Raw genomic sequence first — 18,768 nt, forward strand, 5'->3', positions numbered from 1 at the left:
AAAAATAATAATAAAAAAAAATTATTGGCATCCTAGAATCAAAAATTAATATTCATACAAATCCATGCATCATATTAAAATGGGCATAAATGTAATAAATGTAATGAAAAATAAAATACATGTAAGTAGGGAACAAGCTGAATAATCGCTTGTAGTCATGCTGTGGCACATATCGTGCCGTTGACACGTCGTTTCCATGAACTACGTATTCTGACGTCAACATCTGTATTATCGCCACGATACAAGGCTGCCATATTGCCGAAGCACGTGGCGTTAAGGTATAATCACCCATTCATTCCAGTTGTTTGTCTCTGGTGTATATACCTTATGATCTAGACTATTTCGATTGCTATGGAGCATCCGCCTCGAAGGTGGGAGACCTGGGATCAAACCGGGGTGGGGTCAAACCGAAGACTTTTAAAAATGGTACTTGCTGATGCCTCGCTTGGCGCTCAGCACTATGGTGTCTTTCCCATGATACTTCATTGGCGGCAGCACTTTGACGGAATGGATTCGCCCTGCCACAAGAGAACACAGTGTATATGTACACACACCTATTGATTCCTCAACCTCTGAAAACATTTTTCAGTACGACGTAAAACACACATAGTCCTTTTCAACTGGCATGTTTTTTTAATAGCTGCCTCGCCATTCCATACATGTTGCAGGGTGGTAGTACATGTTGTAGCTGAATGTTGTATAGCATTTCGCAATGGAGCACTTTTCCGGACACAATGGTAACTGAGGTCCGAGCCGAAGTAACTAGTGTTCTCGTGAAGTGGATGAGGAATATCTCTCAATTTGGTCTTTACAATAGCAGGATAATGAATGTACATTTTCACATCACCATAAAAATTAGAATTAGCGTATACACCCCCAGACCTCTATAGGTCAAGGCTATAACAGAAAATAGAAGATTTTCGAGATCGCACTCTTTTATCCCTGAAGGTAAAAATTGTTCTTTCTGTACCGTGTGACAGAAATGCTAGGCAACTATTTTTGATCACTCACACATACTACAACAATGGGGCCTGGTAATATTTCACAGAAAGTTATTTAGAGGAGACAAACGGTGCAAAAAAATTAACATTTGTAAACTCATGAAGTTCCTTACTGAAAGCCGTGTGATTTGTGTATCTAGAACCTGTGTGATTTGTGTATCCAGAACCCGTGTGATTTGTGTATCCAGAACCCGTGTGATTTGTGTATCCAGAACCCGTGTGATTTGTGTATCCAGAACCCGTGTGATGTGTGTATCCAGAACCCGTGTGATTTGTGTATCCAGAACATGACGAGACTTGTGATCCTGAAAATTAATGTCAACAAAATTTGCCTAAAATTGTTGACAAGTCAGAGGATAGAGAAGGACTATTTCAATCTTTAACGACAAAAGAGTTCGAACTTGAAACCCCTTTATTCAGTATACTCATTATACAATTATAAACATTGGGTACATGTATATCCACGTCTTAAATTATAGAAACACGCATCGGAGAGAATACATTTTCACAAATGCGCAAATATATTCACATTTACAAGTAGCTGATATTCAAGGTAACAGGCAAATTATTTACCTGTAGTGCTCATTTTAGCATTATTGCAGCTATAGAACCAATTTGCTAAACACCTCACCAAAGAGTCAATGGCATCAGATCAATGTTAAACCTCTGATTGTGGCTAAACAAGATGGGCTGGTGAATAACCGGCATATCTTAACCGTATATAGAGTCGTCCGCCGTTGTTGAACCCCCTTTTTTGAAACCTTGAATACCTCTGGTAGAGTCACCCGACATTTTTTAACCCTTGACCTCTCGTAGAGTCACCCGTTTCTTCCGAATTATCCTCTGGCAGACAAGTTCTCGAAAGGCCTGGCGAAATTTGACGTTAAACATAGTGTATATGAGGTAATGGGCGTAGATCTGTTATCGCATGTCGTTGCGGATTCGCCGATCTCAGGCGAGCTAAAACTAGGTTTGGTACTACATCTAGGTCGAAATGAAGAGTGGGTTGTTGATTGAATGTGAGATTTATGTTGGGCGAAGATGTTAGAGTTCTGCCGGTGTAGTGTCCGTAAATTGTTACCCGTCTGTTGAGCTTGCTTCACGAGCACTCTGTTCTCCTTAGATTCCACTCGTTGACGTGGCGTTCACTGTTTGGTCACTGCAGGCTGTGTCAGACTGACTCGGCTGAGGCATCCTAGATCCGTTAGTTCCATCATTTTTAACCCGTTCCTTCGCAACTTGGTAAATTTTTAAATTCAGGATAATTATGAAAATAAGAGGAATACAGAACGCTCCGAGTGTGGCGAATAAGACATATCCGAGATCTTGACTCACCACACAGTAGCCCGTGAACTCGGGGCTTTGCTTGCTGTCCCGCCACCCCAGTAAACGTGGGATCGAGATGCAAAATGAAACACACCAGACTATCGCAATCATCAGCACAACTTTATGGGTGGACAGGCGCCTTGTGTAGCCCACGTAAGTCACAGACAGATATCGGTTGAGGGTTATTGCCAGTAGGTGTAATATAGACGCCGTACAACACATGACGTCCATGGACGTCCACATGTCACAAACCCAAGTCTGGAGTCGCCATCGGATGGTGACCTGGTTCTCTATACTTATTGGCAGCACGAAAACGGCCACCATTAAGTCGGTAACGGCCAACGACAGAATCAAATAATTCCACGTCGTGGCTCTAAGACTCTTCTGTAACAGAATTGCTGAAATGACGAAGATGTTCCCAAGAATCGTTCCCAGTACGATGGCGCCGAGAACGACACACACGCAAATCATGGACAAGAGGTTGTATGAGTACACAGAGCCCCAGTCATCCGCCTCGTGAAACTCCTCTGTCGTGACGTCATTCTTGGAGAGTAAGCCGTTCTGAATTCCAGTCGTGTTCAACATGGTGTCTTAATTGTATTACACAGGCTTATTGGTCTTGTGCGTCAGATCTCAGAGATTCTTTGTTTGTTTTTTTGTCCCCACAAAATGTCATACACTCTCTGAAATCCATGTTGGGAAACTCCTTTTTTGTAGATCAAAACAGAAGACGTTAGCCGAGCCCTATTACGCGGCATACAATAGACCATCATATGCCTATGCTTCAGAACGTGAACCCCAAATCAAGCACGCCATGGTAGCCAATGTGTTGCTGTCGACAGTGGTGGACATATAAGTACACTAAACAATAACAACTGAAACTGATTTACAAACTGCATGGATCCTTATATTCTCAAAATGCTATTACATGTACCACAGCAAGATCAGGACCTATGTTTCCGGAACGCTCTCCTGCACGATCTAATCAGATAACGGTAGCGGACGGTCGTGGGTTTCCCCCCGGGCTCTGCGCGGTTTCCTCCCACCATAATGCTGGTGGCCGTCGTATAAGTGTAATACCCTTGAGTACGGCGTCAAGCAGCAATCAAATAAATAAATAAATAAATAAATAAATAAATAAATAAATCCAATGTCCTATTCATTATCATTGAAACTTCGGAAATTTTGGGCCGTTTTTATTACTCCTTTAACGGTGTTGTCAAACTTCATAAACAGCTTCCATTTTTCTATTTCTAGCGGAAAAGCAAAACTCTTGTGTTTCCAAATTCGAACAGGACATCTTCCACTAATATAGCTACTAAAAATTTCATGACTGTGTAATATTGGCTAGGAGGAGGAGACCTTTGATCATATTTCACTCGTGAGTCAGATAAATATTGTTTTCTGATCTTGGAGACACTGGAATTGTTAGCCCAACTCTGAGAACTATGTTTTGCCCACCGAAAAATGCAAGGTTGGTTTTTAAAGCTATGGAAAAAACTTTTAAACCACACCACTGAGGCAATAATTCTTTATGAATTGACCATTGTCGATTGGAATATAGCCTGAAACTTGTTGCCTAACTGGTGCAAATTATTCCATGGAATGAAGAAGTCGTGTAAAGTAATTCATATGTGTGTGTGTGTGTGTGTGTGTGTGTGTGTGTGTGTGTGTGTGTGTGTGTGTGTGTGTGTGTGTGTGTGTGTGTGTGTGTGTGTGTGTTTGCGTGTGTTTGCGTGTGTGTGTGCATGCCTGTGCGTGCGTGCGTGTAATATAAAATATGCCTCAAAAATGAAATTGTCGGGGGGGGGGGGAGGAGGTGCGGGTGAATATGTTTTATATATACGATACATACCAAGTGGTCCCAATTACCCTCCACATAAAACTATTTTCCGATACCCTTTTCTCCTGACAGAAAACATCAAAAAATATTAAAGGCCATATCTGCAAATAACAGTTCATACTCTTTCATCTGGGGGGCCTCCGTGGCTCAGTCGGTTAAAGCGCTAGCGCAGCGTAATGACCCAGGAGTCTCTCACCAATGCGGTCGCTGTGAGTTCAAGTCCAGCTCATGCTGGCTTCCTCTCCGGCCGTACGTGAGAAGGTCTGTCAGCAACCTGCGGATGGTCGTGGGTTTCCCCCGGGCTCTGCCCGGTTTCCACCCACCACAATGCTGGCTGCCGTCGTATAAGTGAAATATTCTTGAGTACGGCGTAAAACACCAATCAAAAAAAAAAAAAAATCAATCTTTCATCTGACATTTGCAGCATTCCCATGTTTTCCTCCTGTCGCCTTCATGCGCCTCTCCACAAAAGTCTACCACAAGCTCTACACATGATTATATTCTATATTGTTTTAAGAAAACTGCAGTTTGGTTTCGACACCAAGAACTCATTGCCTCGGCTGACAAGGGCTTTTTGACGAAGGCGTACACCAGTTACACGTACCTAAACTGTTATCTAAACCCTGTTTCTGACACTGCCATATTCGACATTGTTTACACGTTTTATTATAATATAACCTTAATAAAACAATTATATTTTATCTCTTGTAGTATATGATCTGACGGCAGTATGGTTTTAGGGTTGGATGTAAGGAATTTTTTTATATATATATATAAAAACAACAAAGCAAAAACAAAACAAAAAAAAAACAACAATGTAGACTGTATAAGCAGACGGTAGTGTAGGCTGTGTTATTGCATGCGTAGTGTTTGTTCTAAACGCATGTTGGTGCAGCTGTAGTAAACCATTTACTCCCCACACTATTACCCAGCATTCCTCTTGTTTTTGTATATTTATGACGTCATCCAAGGCAATGAGTTTTAAGTTTTAAAAATCAAGCTTATGGGATTTAGTATTGTGAAATAGACACATTTTTTTCTAACTGCATTTACTTTGCAATAAATAAATATGGACGTCAAAGATATTAATATTTTTGTGGTGTTATGGTATTATGTGCCAGTAATAATGGTGGTGAGTATGGCTGGTTTTACAGACAGTTGAATATCGGCGGTAAGTTAAAAGAAATAGACTACAGTTCAGGGGCCGCTTGCACAAAGAGATGGCAAGCCTAAATTGGTCATAAAATAACTAAAAACTCGATCATAACCTTAGCTTACAATCGACACGGTTTGCATGAAGGGATTTTGAGGTACGATAATTGTGACTTACAATCAGGAATTGCAATAGGGTCCACCGTGATGTAAAAATGACTTAAACATGAATAGGCTTACCTATACTTGCATTATATGTAGATTGTTAGTTAGTACTTTTCGACAATTTGGCTTACAATCGCAACTGTAACTTCAAAAATTTACAGTCGCTTTATGATTCCTTTGTGCCAGAGGCGGAACGTATTTTTACAATCACTAAATGTTGGAAACTCAAGTTAATGGCCTACAATCGATTGTAGCTACAATCTTTTTGTGCAAGCGGGTCGGCATTCCTTCCTGGCAGAACATTATGTTATCAGCTTAGAAATGAAGTAAGAGAGGAAAAAGTAACAAGAGTAGCGCGTGGCAGTAGGAGATATGCACCACACTCGAGAAATAATCTGTTGACTTTAGCAGAAAAGTTTGTTGTCTGAGTTATATTAGAATGTGTTATGTTTTTATATACAGTGGGTCTCCTACTTGTCATAATCAAAATAAATGCGCTCTCCTAAAACACACGTCTTAACAGTGAGTAAATAACAGGTTTTTGGCGTGTAACAGTTAAATATTGGTCAAATTTGGATTCACGCTTTTAAAGTTCAAATGTTCAGTTTGGAATGCCCTTTTTTTCATTAATGAAATGTGAATTTTTAACTGTAAACCGGTAAGTTAAATGCTTTTCTTCGAGGAACACGCCAAAAGCTTATTTAGATGTATATAGGCCTATAGCGGGAACTTTTCTGGCGCACTTCTTCTTGGAGGTGATCGTGAGATCGAAGCCAGTTCCGACCTTCAGCTTGCAGGTAGGATCCTCCAGGTGATCGGAACCGGTGGCGTCCAATCGCCTTCTCTCTAACTCGCATGTCATATGAAAATCCCAGGAACGCACCAGTTGGCGATTTTTTTTTACACCGACACGAAAACATGAGCGCTCGACTTTTTTTGTTTCATTTGTGCCCGCGATATTCTGTAGCACATCCATATCATGGAAATTTGTCACGTGCAGGTGACTTTTTATCGCCGTTCTCGCGCCTGGAAAAACTCGTGCGGATTTTGATACTGGAGGTAGCCAGATGACGGCTTCCATAACAGATACATCTGTTGGGTCCGAGTGGGTTAGGTTTAGCAAAATGTTATTCCGCCAAGCATGGCCCAAAACCAATGCCAACGCCAAACCTGATGCTGTTACCTGTACCTGCGCTTGTCAGATATGTCAAGGCCGACCTGATAGAAAGCCCGTATGAATGCGGCTGAATGCAAAAGCTAGAAGGTATATCAATGATCGACTGGTTTAAACGACAAACGCAGTAAAAAAATTTTAAAAAATCCGTCTTTGCTGGATTTAAAAGAAACTACAGACTCTCCAGGTGATACATCTGACCTGGACTTGTACAAAGACCATAACAGTTTCCTTGTCACGCTGATATTATTGCCGTGACTCCAATGACCACGCCGTTGTTCAGAATTATTGTACAAGCTTTTCTGTTTGTGTGTAGCATTCTTCAGTCATATGACGACAAGCAGTCATCAGGTTTGTGTATATATATATTGTGTCTTCTTGCGCTGGGATGAGTCCATGTCGCCAAAGTGCTGACGCAACTTAAGTATCATGCCGTGGACACCAGACATGACGCCCAACCCAGTCACATTACACTGACAGCGTGCCGTGTTTAACGTTGTGCAAGTTGACGCCGTTCGGGCCAACATGAGCGTCAAGCGACGCAGCAACAAGTTCTTTTTTGGGCCACCTTGAGCGAGGTGGCTAGCTTGACAGCGCGATACCATGATAGTAGCGTCTCACCAATGCCAGCTCCAGTTAATTTTGCCTTCCTCTCCAATCGTACATGCGAGGGTCCAGAGAAAACACTGATCCAGTATGCCACGCCCAAAGTTTAACTGGGGGTAGACTCAGGCTCGACACTGTCCATTACATCAAGATGCGTAAATAGTACAAGACTAATAGAGACAGCTTTGTATATAAGTGAATGGTTGTCATAGCATTGGAGATTGGTCCAATCCATACATGACCATGTTTACAGTGTTTCGGGTATGTTTGGCATGTAATGCTCGCGTCTACCCTCATGAGGAGTCCACGATAGCTATAAAGTTAGCATATGCTATAATTTGGATTTACGCAGGATTCCACGTAGGTTCTTGCCTCTACGGTAACCCGATTAAAAAAATATTTTATTACTTTATTTCCTTCAATCATATGCCTTTATTTCTAATATTCCTTTGACGATTGTGATGAGTGGTTATAAAACGTATTTGTGTGCTGGACACAACTTTGGTAGTCTTGTTTTTCCGGAGGAGTCTCATATGACCGTCCTCAAATTTTTCTTTGTTGACGCTGGAATCAACTTCAGTTTCCGAGTATCCTGTGATGAGCAATTTATATTTAAAGAGTGTCGATTTCTTAAAGAAATCCAGCGCAATTTTGCAATTACGACAGTACCTGGTGATTTCACGGCTGTTAAAGATTAAAAGCAGGACGGGTGGTGTGCCGACCCTCTGTTTAGATATTGGTACGTTTCGGTGTGCTTTGAGTAGCATTTCAGATAAATGGTCGACTCCGGCTTGAATCTCTCTACCTTAAAGATAGAGATATCCAGAAAGTTCATTTCTAAATTTGAAAATTTGTAAATTTAAGGAGTGAGCGTTCTTGGTTCGCAAGTTTGCTGGCTTCCTCTCCGGCCGTACGTGGGAAAGTCTGTCAGCAACCTGCGAATGGTCGTGGGTTTCCACAGGGCTCTGCCCGGTTTGCTCCCACCATAATGCTGACCGCCCTCGTATAAGTGAAATATTCTTGAGTTCGGCGTAAAACACCAATAAAATAAATAGATAAATTGGTTCGCAAGTTTAAAGAGATGTTCAGCCACAAGTCTGTTAGACTTTATGATAATAAGTCCATCATCTCTGAATCGTTTGTGAAAGATTATGCTATAGCAATGCGAAAATTTGTTCAGGATCTGATTGATGTGCCTGAAAATGGCAATGTCGCACAGTTCATGGGAGGGGACTGCACCCTGGGGCGCACCCACTATCTGCTTGTAATGTTTTAAAGAGTTAGATTAGAGTTTAAAATAAGGTCAGCAATTTTCAAGAGAGATTGATCGGAGGAGTGATTGATATCGTATACGGTGTCACGGTATAGGGACACGTTATACAATGTCACGGTATAGGGACACCTTATACGATGTCACGGTATAGGCACAATTTATACGATGTCACGGTATAGGGACACGTTATGCGATAGGGACAGGTCGGCTTCAAGTGCATCCAATATCTCTGAGAAACTGAGATTGGTGTAAAGCGACGTTATATCATACGCAGTTAGAAGCCCATGTGGAAAGGATGTGCAGTCCTTCAATTAGATTGATATGAAGACTCGTATCCGATGGGTATGTGTCCTATTTCCTAACGATAGGTAAAAGGAAATAAAACGCCCAATCTTTTCCGTTGGTGGGCCACACTAGGAAATGATAGGTCCTCCAGAGATGCTAAGCTCCGTATGGAGCACCGGGCTTCTAGAGTCCGGTTCATCAAGCACCTCTTTAATTTTGTGTATTTTACGAAGAAAATATAGTTGTCATGCGGCAGGAAATATCAGAGAGATATCCATGACACCGTTTATCATTTTGTTTTGTGTTGAATAGTTCATATACAAGCTGGTGTACTTTGGTTTCCATAATATTGAGGTCAATCATTCCAATTTCCTGGTAGTGAATACCATCTTAGAGCTGCTTATTTGCCTCCTTAATGTAATCAGAGACATTCTGTATTACAGTGGTGTTGTTCTTATCAGGTTTCGTATTGATAATTACACGGTCGAGGGTGCGTAATTTATGAAGAGACTTCTTTTCTCCCTTCGAAAGGTTGATGATGCCAGTAAGCGTACGGCCAACATTTGATATGAATAGTTTGCTTGTATAGAGATTGTTCTCCACAGAGCCATTAGCTAGTGGCTGGTCAATCTGATATTTGCGTTTAAAAGGAGTGTCCGTCCCTTTGCTTAATATCTCTCTAAGCATTGTGTAACTGATACTTTGTTCCCATGCGTATTTCAAAAGTCCTAAAATCTGATCTATAGGACCAATATATAGGGCTGGGACAAAGTTGAGTCCTTTAGATGAAATATTGTCCTCGGTAGAGATATACTAAAGAGGTAACTGATAAACTGCTTAGCAGTGTCCAGTGCTTTCGCTTTCAAGTTTCTTTGTAGTGACACGTTCTGACAGTACTAAGCTTAGCAGGCTAGTCTTGTGTACGACTGGAAGTGGTAGTGGGGGTGGGGGCTTTGGGGGTGGGGAATTTGGGACACAGACCCCCATGCAACTTCCGTTTTTCTGTAGGGTTTCGATTCTAGTGCTGTGAATTTTAGGGTATAAAGTCTTTTTTTGCTCCCAGGCCTCCATTTTTGGTGCACAGGTGCATGCTTGGTATTAAAATGCTACAAACTGTCTAAACTTTGAGGAGTTATGAGCTTTATTGATGAAAGTTCTGGGCGAGAGGACACAAGGTGTGAGGTAGTGATGAGGCTGCGAGTGACGTCCCCTTGGCGTTGCTAGGCACGCCTCCCAGCTGCCGGCATGGAAAGGTCCAGATTTTGACGGTCAACCTATGTCAAGATTTTTTATGGCTTGTTTCTCCCAGGCTGGGCCAGGTATGCACCAAAAGCTTATTGACCACGGAATGTTTGGGACTGAGCTACAGCGCTGGACGTTAACATTGTCGCTTGTGGAAAATTAATGGGGTCTGAGGCCAATGGGGCGATGCACGACTGGAAGGGCAAATCGTCATTTATATCAGGGTCAGCTAATGCTGGCTTCCTCTCCGGCCGTACGTGGGAAGGTTTGCCAGCAACCTGCGGATGGCCGTGGGTTTCCTCCGGGCTCTGCCCGGTTTCCATTCACCATAATGCTGGCCGCCGTCGTATAAGTGAAATATTCTTGAGTACGGCGTAAAACACCAATCAAATAAATAAATAAATATATCAGGGTAGAGCGCGGACCTCAACGAGGACAGCAGATAATTTCGCTGAGGCAGACAAAACTATGAGGGAATTTACGTTTCTTAATGCACAGTTGTTCTGGAATTACCAGGCTAAACACACATTAGCTAGCATGAGATGTAAGCTCAAGGAAGTCCACGTAAGATACACACCAGTGAAGGTGGGCGGCTAGTGTAAATTCTGAGCAGATCAGAGGCAAACCCGTAAATTCACGGCGAGCAGCCTAAAAAGCATGCTGAGCGCAATGCATGGCTGAAATGACAGCATGGGTTCGGAGCTATGTAGCCTGTCATTCTTAACGAAAAGAGCAAATAATAATAACAGTATTTGTAGAAGTCTGTTGCCAACCTCCGGAAGGTCGTGGTTTTATGAGTACTCATGAGTATTTCAATTATACGCCGACGTGTGTGTGTGTGTCTATATATATATATATATATATATATATATATATATATATATATATATATATATATATATATATATATATATATATATATATACCGTGAATAATGGTGATATAATATAATAATTATATACATCTCTATAATCTAGTATACTATTAAATAACCTGCGTCAACTTTTAAGGTCACTTCAGAATGCGCAGTATATATGGGTGTTTAGCTAATTGTACCATACATCAGGTTATCTTTACATGCGTCTTCATACGTGCATAATGTAAATGACACACAGCTGTAGGTAGCTCAGTTTCTAAATAGCATAGGTAGTACTAAATCCAAATCAGTACTATATACATGGATTTAGAGTGGTGAAATCTAGGTGTCTAAAAACCTGATATTACGCCTCAAAAGCAGTAGCCAGAAGAGGCCACCATAAAATCCAAAAGTTTCGAATGCATTTTACTGAGTTGAAAAATCAAAAAAAAAAATAATAATAACTCAGCTATTTTTTTGGACAGTTTGGACTTTCATCTGACATATGCTTCACATCAGGTTAATGGCAGTATATTAGACTTCACGTCCAGAATTGCTCAAACTGCTGTGTTGTCACAAATAATAAGCTAACAAGAAAACAACTTACATAAGAAGTTTTGAGGGATTTTGAAATGCTGCTATTCGTCAAATGACAGGCCTAATCCAGGGGCTATATAATGAGTATGTATTATTGTAGACTCTACTCTCTTGACTTGAACTATCTTATCCTTGATCTCAAAATCTTCCTGACAGGCGCCTTGATTTCCACACTATCTTGCCTAACAGTACTTGATTCTTATCTGGTATAAGACTGAGGCTAGTTGATAACCAAATATGTAAGCCATCCGGTGTTACCTGGCCAACCTATATAACAGTAGTAATCGCTGAGGGTTGTGGAGAACAAGCGTCTGCGTTGACTAAGATTTCTGACAAGCCCAGACTCAGTGTGCCACTGAGACATGCCCTGGCATACAGGTGGATCCATAAAGCTTGCGGGTGCTGCGTAAATCTGATAATGCACGAATGAGGAATTTTTTGTGCTCAGTTCAAGATTCCGCAAATGCATTTTCCTACCCCACTTCTAATCTCCTGACTTCCAGTCGCCGTAATACCTGCAAAGAGCAATTCTCAGATATTTATTTATTTATTTACGCTCTAATCAAGAATATTTCACTTATACGGCGGCGACCAAGATATATGTTGGGAGGAAATCTCGCAGGTCCCTTGGGAAACACGACCATCCGCACGTTGATGACACCCTTCCCACGTGCGACCGGAGAGGAAGCCAGCATGATCCAATTCCTGGATAAGGCACATAAGGAGGGTTGAAAGGAAATTTTTTGATTCCCTTGTTTTCGCTAAATGTTGGGCCTTGTTGACAATAAGCCATCTGCCTTCCACCAATACAATCTGTATATGTCACATGAAGAAAAGTTCGTCAGTAACTTGCCAAAGGTCTGTGTTTTTTTTTTTCAACGTACGTCTCCCATAAAACGGACAGCAATGGTAAATCGTTAAAGCCACATTGCCTGAAAAACAGACAAGACGACGTAAAATGGATTTGAACTGCTGACCTTCGCGGTGAGAATTTGCAATGTTTCCCTTTGCATATACAAGGTGCACGGATATTTTGAGGATATTAACCTCAATTATTAATTAAAGATGATTAATAATCTTTAATGCAGATATACTACGAAGACGCTGTATGCCTACTCTTTGCGGAAAAGGTTTACACACGAGTACTCCTGCCGATAAATACTGTAAGTGGCCACATCACACTATGTCGTCAGCAGGAACAAAAAAAAAAATCTCAAATCATATATGATAGTGTGACCCACGGGCTAATCTCCGCCCCAGATCGTCATTTCTGACACAGTTACCTTAGCCACAATCAGATACGACACTTGTAATTAGAAGCTCCGCTCAGGTGAGAAATGCTTCAACAGATTACAACGCTGTCGAGTAACGGTATATACAGGCCTATATATGGTGTATTTTTAGATATACTCACAAACTTGCAAGTACAGTATTTGCATTGGTTATTATTATGACTAGTGGTGATAGTCCATTTACCTGCAGTTCGGTTCTAACGGTATCACAGAGCACAGGTATATGACTTTGAAGTTAAGCTAACAAGAGTGTAAGTATCAACACCAGGCGACAGCCATGTCTATGTAGCAGAGAAAGAAATGTGTAAGTATGTATCTTTATAATCTAATATACTATTAAATAACCTGTGGCAACTTTCAGGGTCACTTCAGAGTGCGCAGTATATATGGGTGTTTAGCTAATTGTACCATACATCAGGTTATCTTTACATGCGTCTTCATACATGCTTAGTGCAAATGACACTCAGCTGCAGATAGCTCAGTTTCTAAATAGCATAGGCAGTACTGAATCCAAATCAGCCAAAGAGAGAGACAGCAATTCGGATAACCAAAAAAAATTCCAGCGAATAAACAACTATCCACAAAGCAAGACACATTTCAGATATTCCAAAGCAGTTTGGATAACCAAGACATATCATGTATTCAAAAGCAGTTTAGATAACCAAAGATATGTCAGGTATTTAACAACAGTTCAGATAACCAAAGACATGTCAGGTATTCAAACACAATTCAGATAACCAAAGACATGCCAGGTATCCAAACACAATTCAGATAACCAAAACATGTCAACTATTTAAGAATAGTTCAGATAACCAAAGACATGTCAGGTATTCAAAAACAGTTCAGATAACCAAAGACATGTCAGGTATTCAAGAACAGTTCAGATAACCAAAGACATGTCAGGTATTCAAACACAATTCAGATAACCAAAACATGTCAACTATTAAAGAATAGTTCAGATAACCAAGAGACAGGGTGGGTATTCAAAAACATTAACACATAATATGAGACATTCCAGGTTTTTTAAAGTAGTTAAAGAAATAAATACCACCCAAAGTATTCAAACACAGTTAAGACAATTAGAAGCATTACATACATTCTACCTCAGTTCATATAATGAAAACCATCAGTTCATGTATCCAAGAGCAGCACAAATTATCAATAATGTAGAATAATCAATATGCTTCGAACAGAATAGATTGTATACATGTTATTGATAAACTGAAGACAAACAACTATCAACAGTATAGGTATACATAAACCCAAATGTGCATAAGCAATTGAAATATGTTATAAAGGTGTTCATGGCCGCCGAGGCGTTAAGACATTACACCTGTTTAAACCTGAAGTCGACCTATAGCCCCTATACTGCACCGCTGTTCAGGGATCGATAATCTGCACCGATCGATTCCACCAGGTTTGATTTCCGCCGCCATATGGTTGATTTATTTAACTGCACCTTTGACAGCTAGACTTGTTTGGTTGCCTATAACAGCCACAGCCTTTTACCGGTCCTGTCAATAATTATGCCTGGATATAAATTGCTGTACTTGGTCTTCTGCGGGACGAGGCAATCATTACACAACAGTAGACGGAACTCGTACATTTATCAAACAGGGATACGTGTACCCAACGTGCAGGCCAGAGTTACTTCAGTGGTTTTGAAATTGTGTGATAACTGCCAAGGTAATTGGGCATTTACAAACCTGGATTTCGAGTTATATAAAATGGCGAGTTAAACTATAAAGCAGGTAAGAAGGAATAATTGTATAAACACACATCTTTGACTTCATGCTCTATAATATTGCTGTGATCTGCTTTACCATGTTATGTTGGTTTTTTTCCCTAGAGCCCCTTCTGCAGTTCTCTATGATTATCTAAGCCTTTAAGGGACATATACTAACCTTTTCAGACTGAACTATTATCTGTTTAGTCTAAACTAGCCTTTCTAGGATCAACTTTTCATTGCTGGAAAAGTAGAGGGTTTCTCGGCATCTGACAGTCTAATCTAGGATAGTTTCTGACAATGTTTTAGTCTGAATTATAATGTTGTTCAGTGTGATCTTATCATTTTTAAGTCTTGATTAGAAACAGTATTTTCAGGTTCAAGTAATATTTTTCCCACTTTAAACATCATCTTCCAATCTGAAGTATAGTTTTTTAGTTTAACCTCAACGATGACACCTTGTCCCGTGTCCTATTTTCCTTATAGAAAAAAAAACTGAAAAAAAAATATAGAAGACCATGATTACAAGTAGCTTTTTACATTCTTTCGTCAGGAGCTTTAAATATTTTTACGTGTCCTCCACCTTTAAAATGATATGTTTTCTGAGTGATAGGTTATGTTATTACCGCATAATACTGTGTTATGGAAAACACTAAATCCCGTTACACCAGCACAAGTATTGTGTAAGAATGACAAGACAAATTATATATAACATTACAACAAGAAACGAAAATATTCTTCCTTCACTCAGAAAATATATTATTCTGCCAATTTAACAGATTTCCTTTAGAATGTATACAAAGGGTGGTAGTCTTGAATGCCACCCCAAAAAAGCGAAATAAGGAAACTGATCCAACAGATTTGTTTTCAGATGTATACCATGTGAAGCGGTCTTGAATACGACCCCCCAAAGTTAAATAAACGAATTAATTGAACAGATTTGTTTTGCACACTGTTCTAATTGAAGAAGTTAAGAATACCACCCAAAAAAATTAAATAGAGGAAATAACAAAATAAAAAGAATTAAAATGCTAACAGGGTTATAGACATAAGTTATGAGAGTAACCTTCACTATCTAAAAATTCTCTCTTGTGTTTTCATTCGGGAACAGAACAACAAAAAGGGCGTGTGGCATTCTTGCCTGTGTAGTCCGCATGGATGACACTGATTTGTGTGAAATCCGATCAAAACATATATGTTCTTCTTTCTTGGTAAATACGTACATCAAATCGATTCCCACCGTACAATACACGGATTACAGACAATGAACCTTGGACAAAGACAAGCCCATTGTGCCTGAAAATTGACCATGCGGTATGTTTGTCTAAAAGGCCTTGTGTTGTTTGGTGCAATGCCATTTACGCTCGGCTACACTCTTTGCTAGATTACATGGCACCGGTATAGCTGGTGCCAAATAAACGCTGAATAAATCATTGCTACTGATCACACACACGTGGTCTGGTCTGGGTGCCTTAATTCACACCTCGTCTTCTTAACGCTCGTTCATTAACAATTAAAGATATACAGAAAGCGGAGCAGATGTGTGTGTATACGTTGGGCTATAGGTATGGTGGTCGTAGGGTGCCTAACGGTGCATGGGTTGAACCACCTTTAGCGTGTAGCCTGTATGTCGTGGAAGGCATGGCGGGTGTAATGTTAGACAGTATTACTCGGGTTTGATCGGGTCTCGCGATAGTGCTGATCTGACCTGCGTCTTAGCGAGCTCTGGGTCGGGCCAGGCGGATGAGTTTGAGCTCGTAAAATCGACACTGTTTTACATCGCTTTAGCTGGCATAGTCACACAAAATTGATTTTTAAACAAATTCTGATTGCGACGTCCAAACAAACTTCGTTCCTAAACTAAATCACTCACGTTGAAATAAAACATATTCATTCAGTGTGTAGCTTGTACAAACCCGGAGAAGTCAAGCCGTTATTCAAATTCATTACAAAGAAGGCGGGTCATTTTGCCTCATTAATATTCAACTGGAAGGACCCAAAGTTTTTAGAATTGGCCTTGTGATTATTGCCCTGAAACGTTCGTCTTGGTTAACGGCTGGTAGAGGAATGTCTGTGTCAACGCATAGATTATGAAAACATTATATTGGTTTCTGTTTTGTCTTTCAGATTTACGTGGGAATGAGAACAGACAGATGCTTAGAGCTCCTATTTGAAACCGGTTGCTATAGTGATCAAGTACTCGCCATCTGTCAGCCTAATAAAAACCTTATGAATATAATGGTGACTTGAAGAGAATTAGCAGGAGATAAAAGTGACAAGTGTAAGGTACGGGCTGGATCTGGAATTCAGGTATCATGGCCGCATGAAAGAAATCGGGTTTGTGTAGGAAACGCATATTGCTTGGGCTGAAGTGTATGTCTTTATTCTCGTGTCTAGGAACGGTCCACCATGTTGCGGCTTCAGAAAGGAAAAAGCATGGACATGGAACCGGACGATTGGGACGATTCCGATTTTGATGACGATCAAACATTTTATGATCGGAGTTCTATAAAAATGTACAAGTTTCTTCCGGCGCCAAATCTAAGACTGACCGGTCGTAGCACCACGTTAAATCCTGTGGATAAAAGGAACCGAGTCGACAGGGTTTCGCGGGGCACAACTTTTCCTTTAGGGCGTCCAAAACCTACGCCGAATGGACACTCGGAGTGGGATTTTCATGCCTACCGATTTAAGTTGAGCGATTTTTCTCGCGATAGGAAACCAGCTACCGGTGACCACGAATTTGATCATCGACATCGCGCGAGAACGACACCAGGAAATCACAAGGCCTACGGGACCTTGGACTTCCCCAGGACTAAATATTGTGCTCAAAGTGCTTCCGGTGGCAAGGGTTGCTTACCTCCCTTGGAATCGGAGTGTGTGATAACGATAGACCCTGATAACACCGTGTCTCCGGCCATGCTGAGAGACATCTTGGAATCTGAGGGAGTTTCCAAGTCGACGATCAATCAAGTTGTGAAAGAACAGTCGGAGAAACGCACAGCGTCGTACATGGCCGAGGATCATTTCAAAAGGTAAAACTTGATGGGTGCATTTTCTCACGAGATGTTCATGGTTGGGATTGGGGCATTTCGTCATTGAGTGTCAGAACGGATGTCGGAATATGGTATAGATCTGATGCCAGTAGTAGAATTGGTATAGCACTAGTTTCAAAAGTGAAACTAATGTGGTTCGACGTCCTTGGTGGAATTGGTATAGTTCTAGTGTCAGAGGTAAAACTGGTAAAGTTCTGGGGCCCGCCTGGCGCAATTTTCATGACAACAAACAGTGAAGAGATACATCACCGTGATAAATGTGCCCGAGGCAGCGATGTGACAGCGTTTTACAACGCTACCCTGTTGTCAGAAGTGAAGGTATGATGCGAGGAATGTTCTAGGTGAATTAATGAAATCGGTATTCAAATCATGTTCCACGGTAGAATATAATTTGACAATATTCAAAATACGTGCATGATTCGGATGTTGATTTACTTCGCCTAGACCATTCCTCACGTCTTTCCATCATAAGCAAAAATCACCGACTGATTCTCTTTATATGAATCCGTCCTCATTACTCATTAACTCATTACTTGATATACATTCGTAGTTCTTTGTTGGTTTGTGTTGAACGTTGGTTTGGTAATTGGTTTTGCTATTACTTAACGGGAACGTCCATTTTGGTTGATGGCTGCCGTCGATGCTTCTTTCGACGCAAACATTAAGAATGATACATGTAAAAGTTGACATGGTGCGACAGAGTTCATATGGAAACTATCCAATTCGGACGGAATTTGAAGCATTTAAGTCAACGTAAACGTATATTACATCAACCTTTCTTGACTTTCCATAGGCTTGCCGTTCCTGCTCTGGCTAAACGCCCTGTCCCCAGGCAGCGTACTGATGACGTCAGCCCAGATCAAGGCGCTCTCGGTCAGTCAGGCCCAAGTGTTGACGGAAGATCACTACCTGGGAACCGACTATCACCATTGTCCAGTCCAAGACATGCCCTCGGACAGTCTGTGGCACCATGGGAACGTTCAAAATCTTTTGATGAATCGTCGGACGCTCAGTGTGGCCACCGAGACCTGGAATCCTGGCGGACACAAAGAGAGGAACGACTTCGCCCGTGGGCTGCTGACGTCAGCCCCAAGCATAGCCCTCGGGGGTCGTCAGATTTGGAGCAGATTGGACTGGAATATGGTAAGGATAGCAACAGAAAATATGTTGAAAT

At 41.0% G+C, this 18,768-nt stretch overlaps 1 protein-coding gene across 1 annotated transcript; it reads right to left on the reverse strand.

The window, feature by feature from the left end:
* Nucleotides 1–2,120: 2,120 nt before the first annotated feature.
* LOC135480819 (5-hydroxytryptamine receptor-like) lies at nt 2,121–2,912 on the reverse strand. Its single transcript, XM_064760747.1, has one exon. It carries the CDS (start codon nt 2,910–2,912, stop codon nt 2,121–2,123), a length of 792 nt encoding a protein of 263 aa, XP_064616817.1.
* Between the last annotated feature and the right edge of the window lie 15,856 nt (nt 2,913–18,768).

The sequence above is a fragment of the Liolophura sinensis genome, chromosome 13 (genome assembly GCF_032854445.1).
Source record: "Liolophura sinensis isolate JHLJ2023 chromosome 13, CUHK_Ljap_v2, whole genome shotgun sequence".
In the NCBI taxonomy this organism is placed as follows: Eukaryota; Metazoa; Mollusca; class Polyplacophora; order Chitonida; family Chitonidae; genus Liolophura; species Liolophura sinensis.

Excerpts from the sequence above, each read along its gene's own strand:
- LOC135480819 (XM_064760747.1), bottom strand. The coding sequence starts at position 2,912 with ATGTTGAACACGACTGGAATTCAGAACGGCTTACTCTCCAAGAATGAC.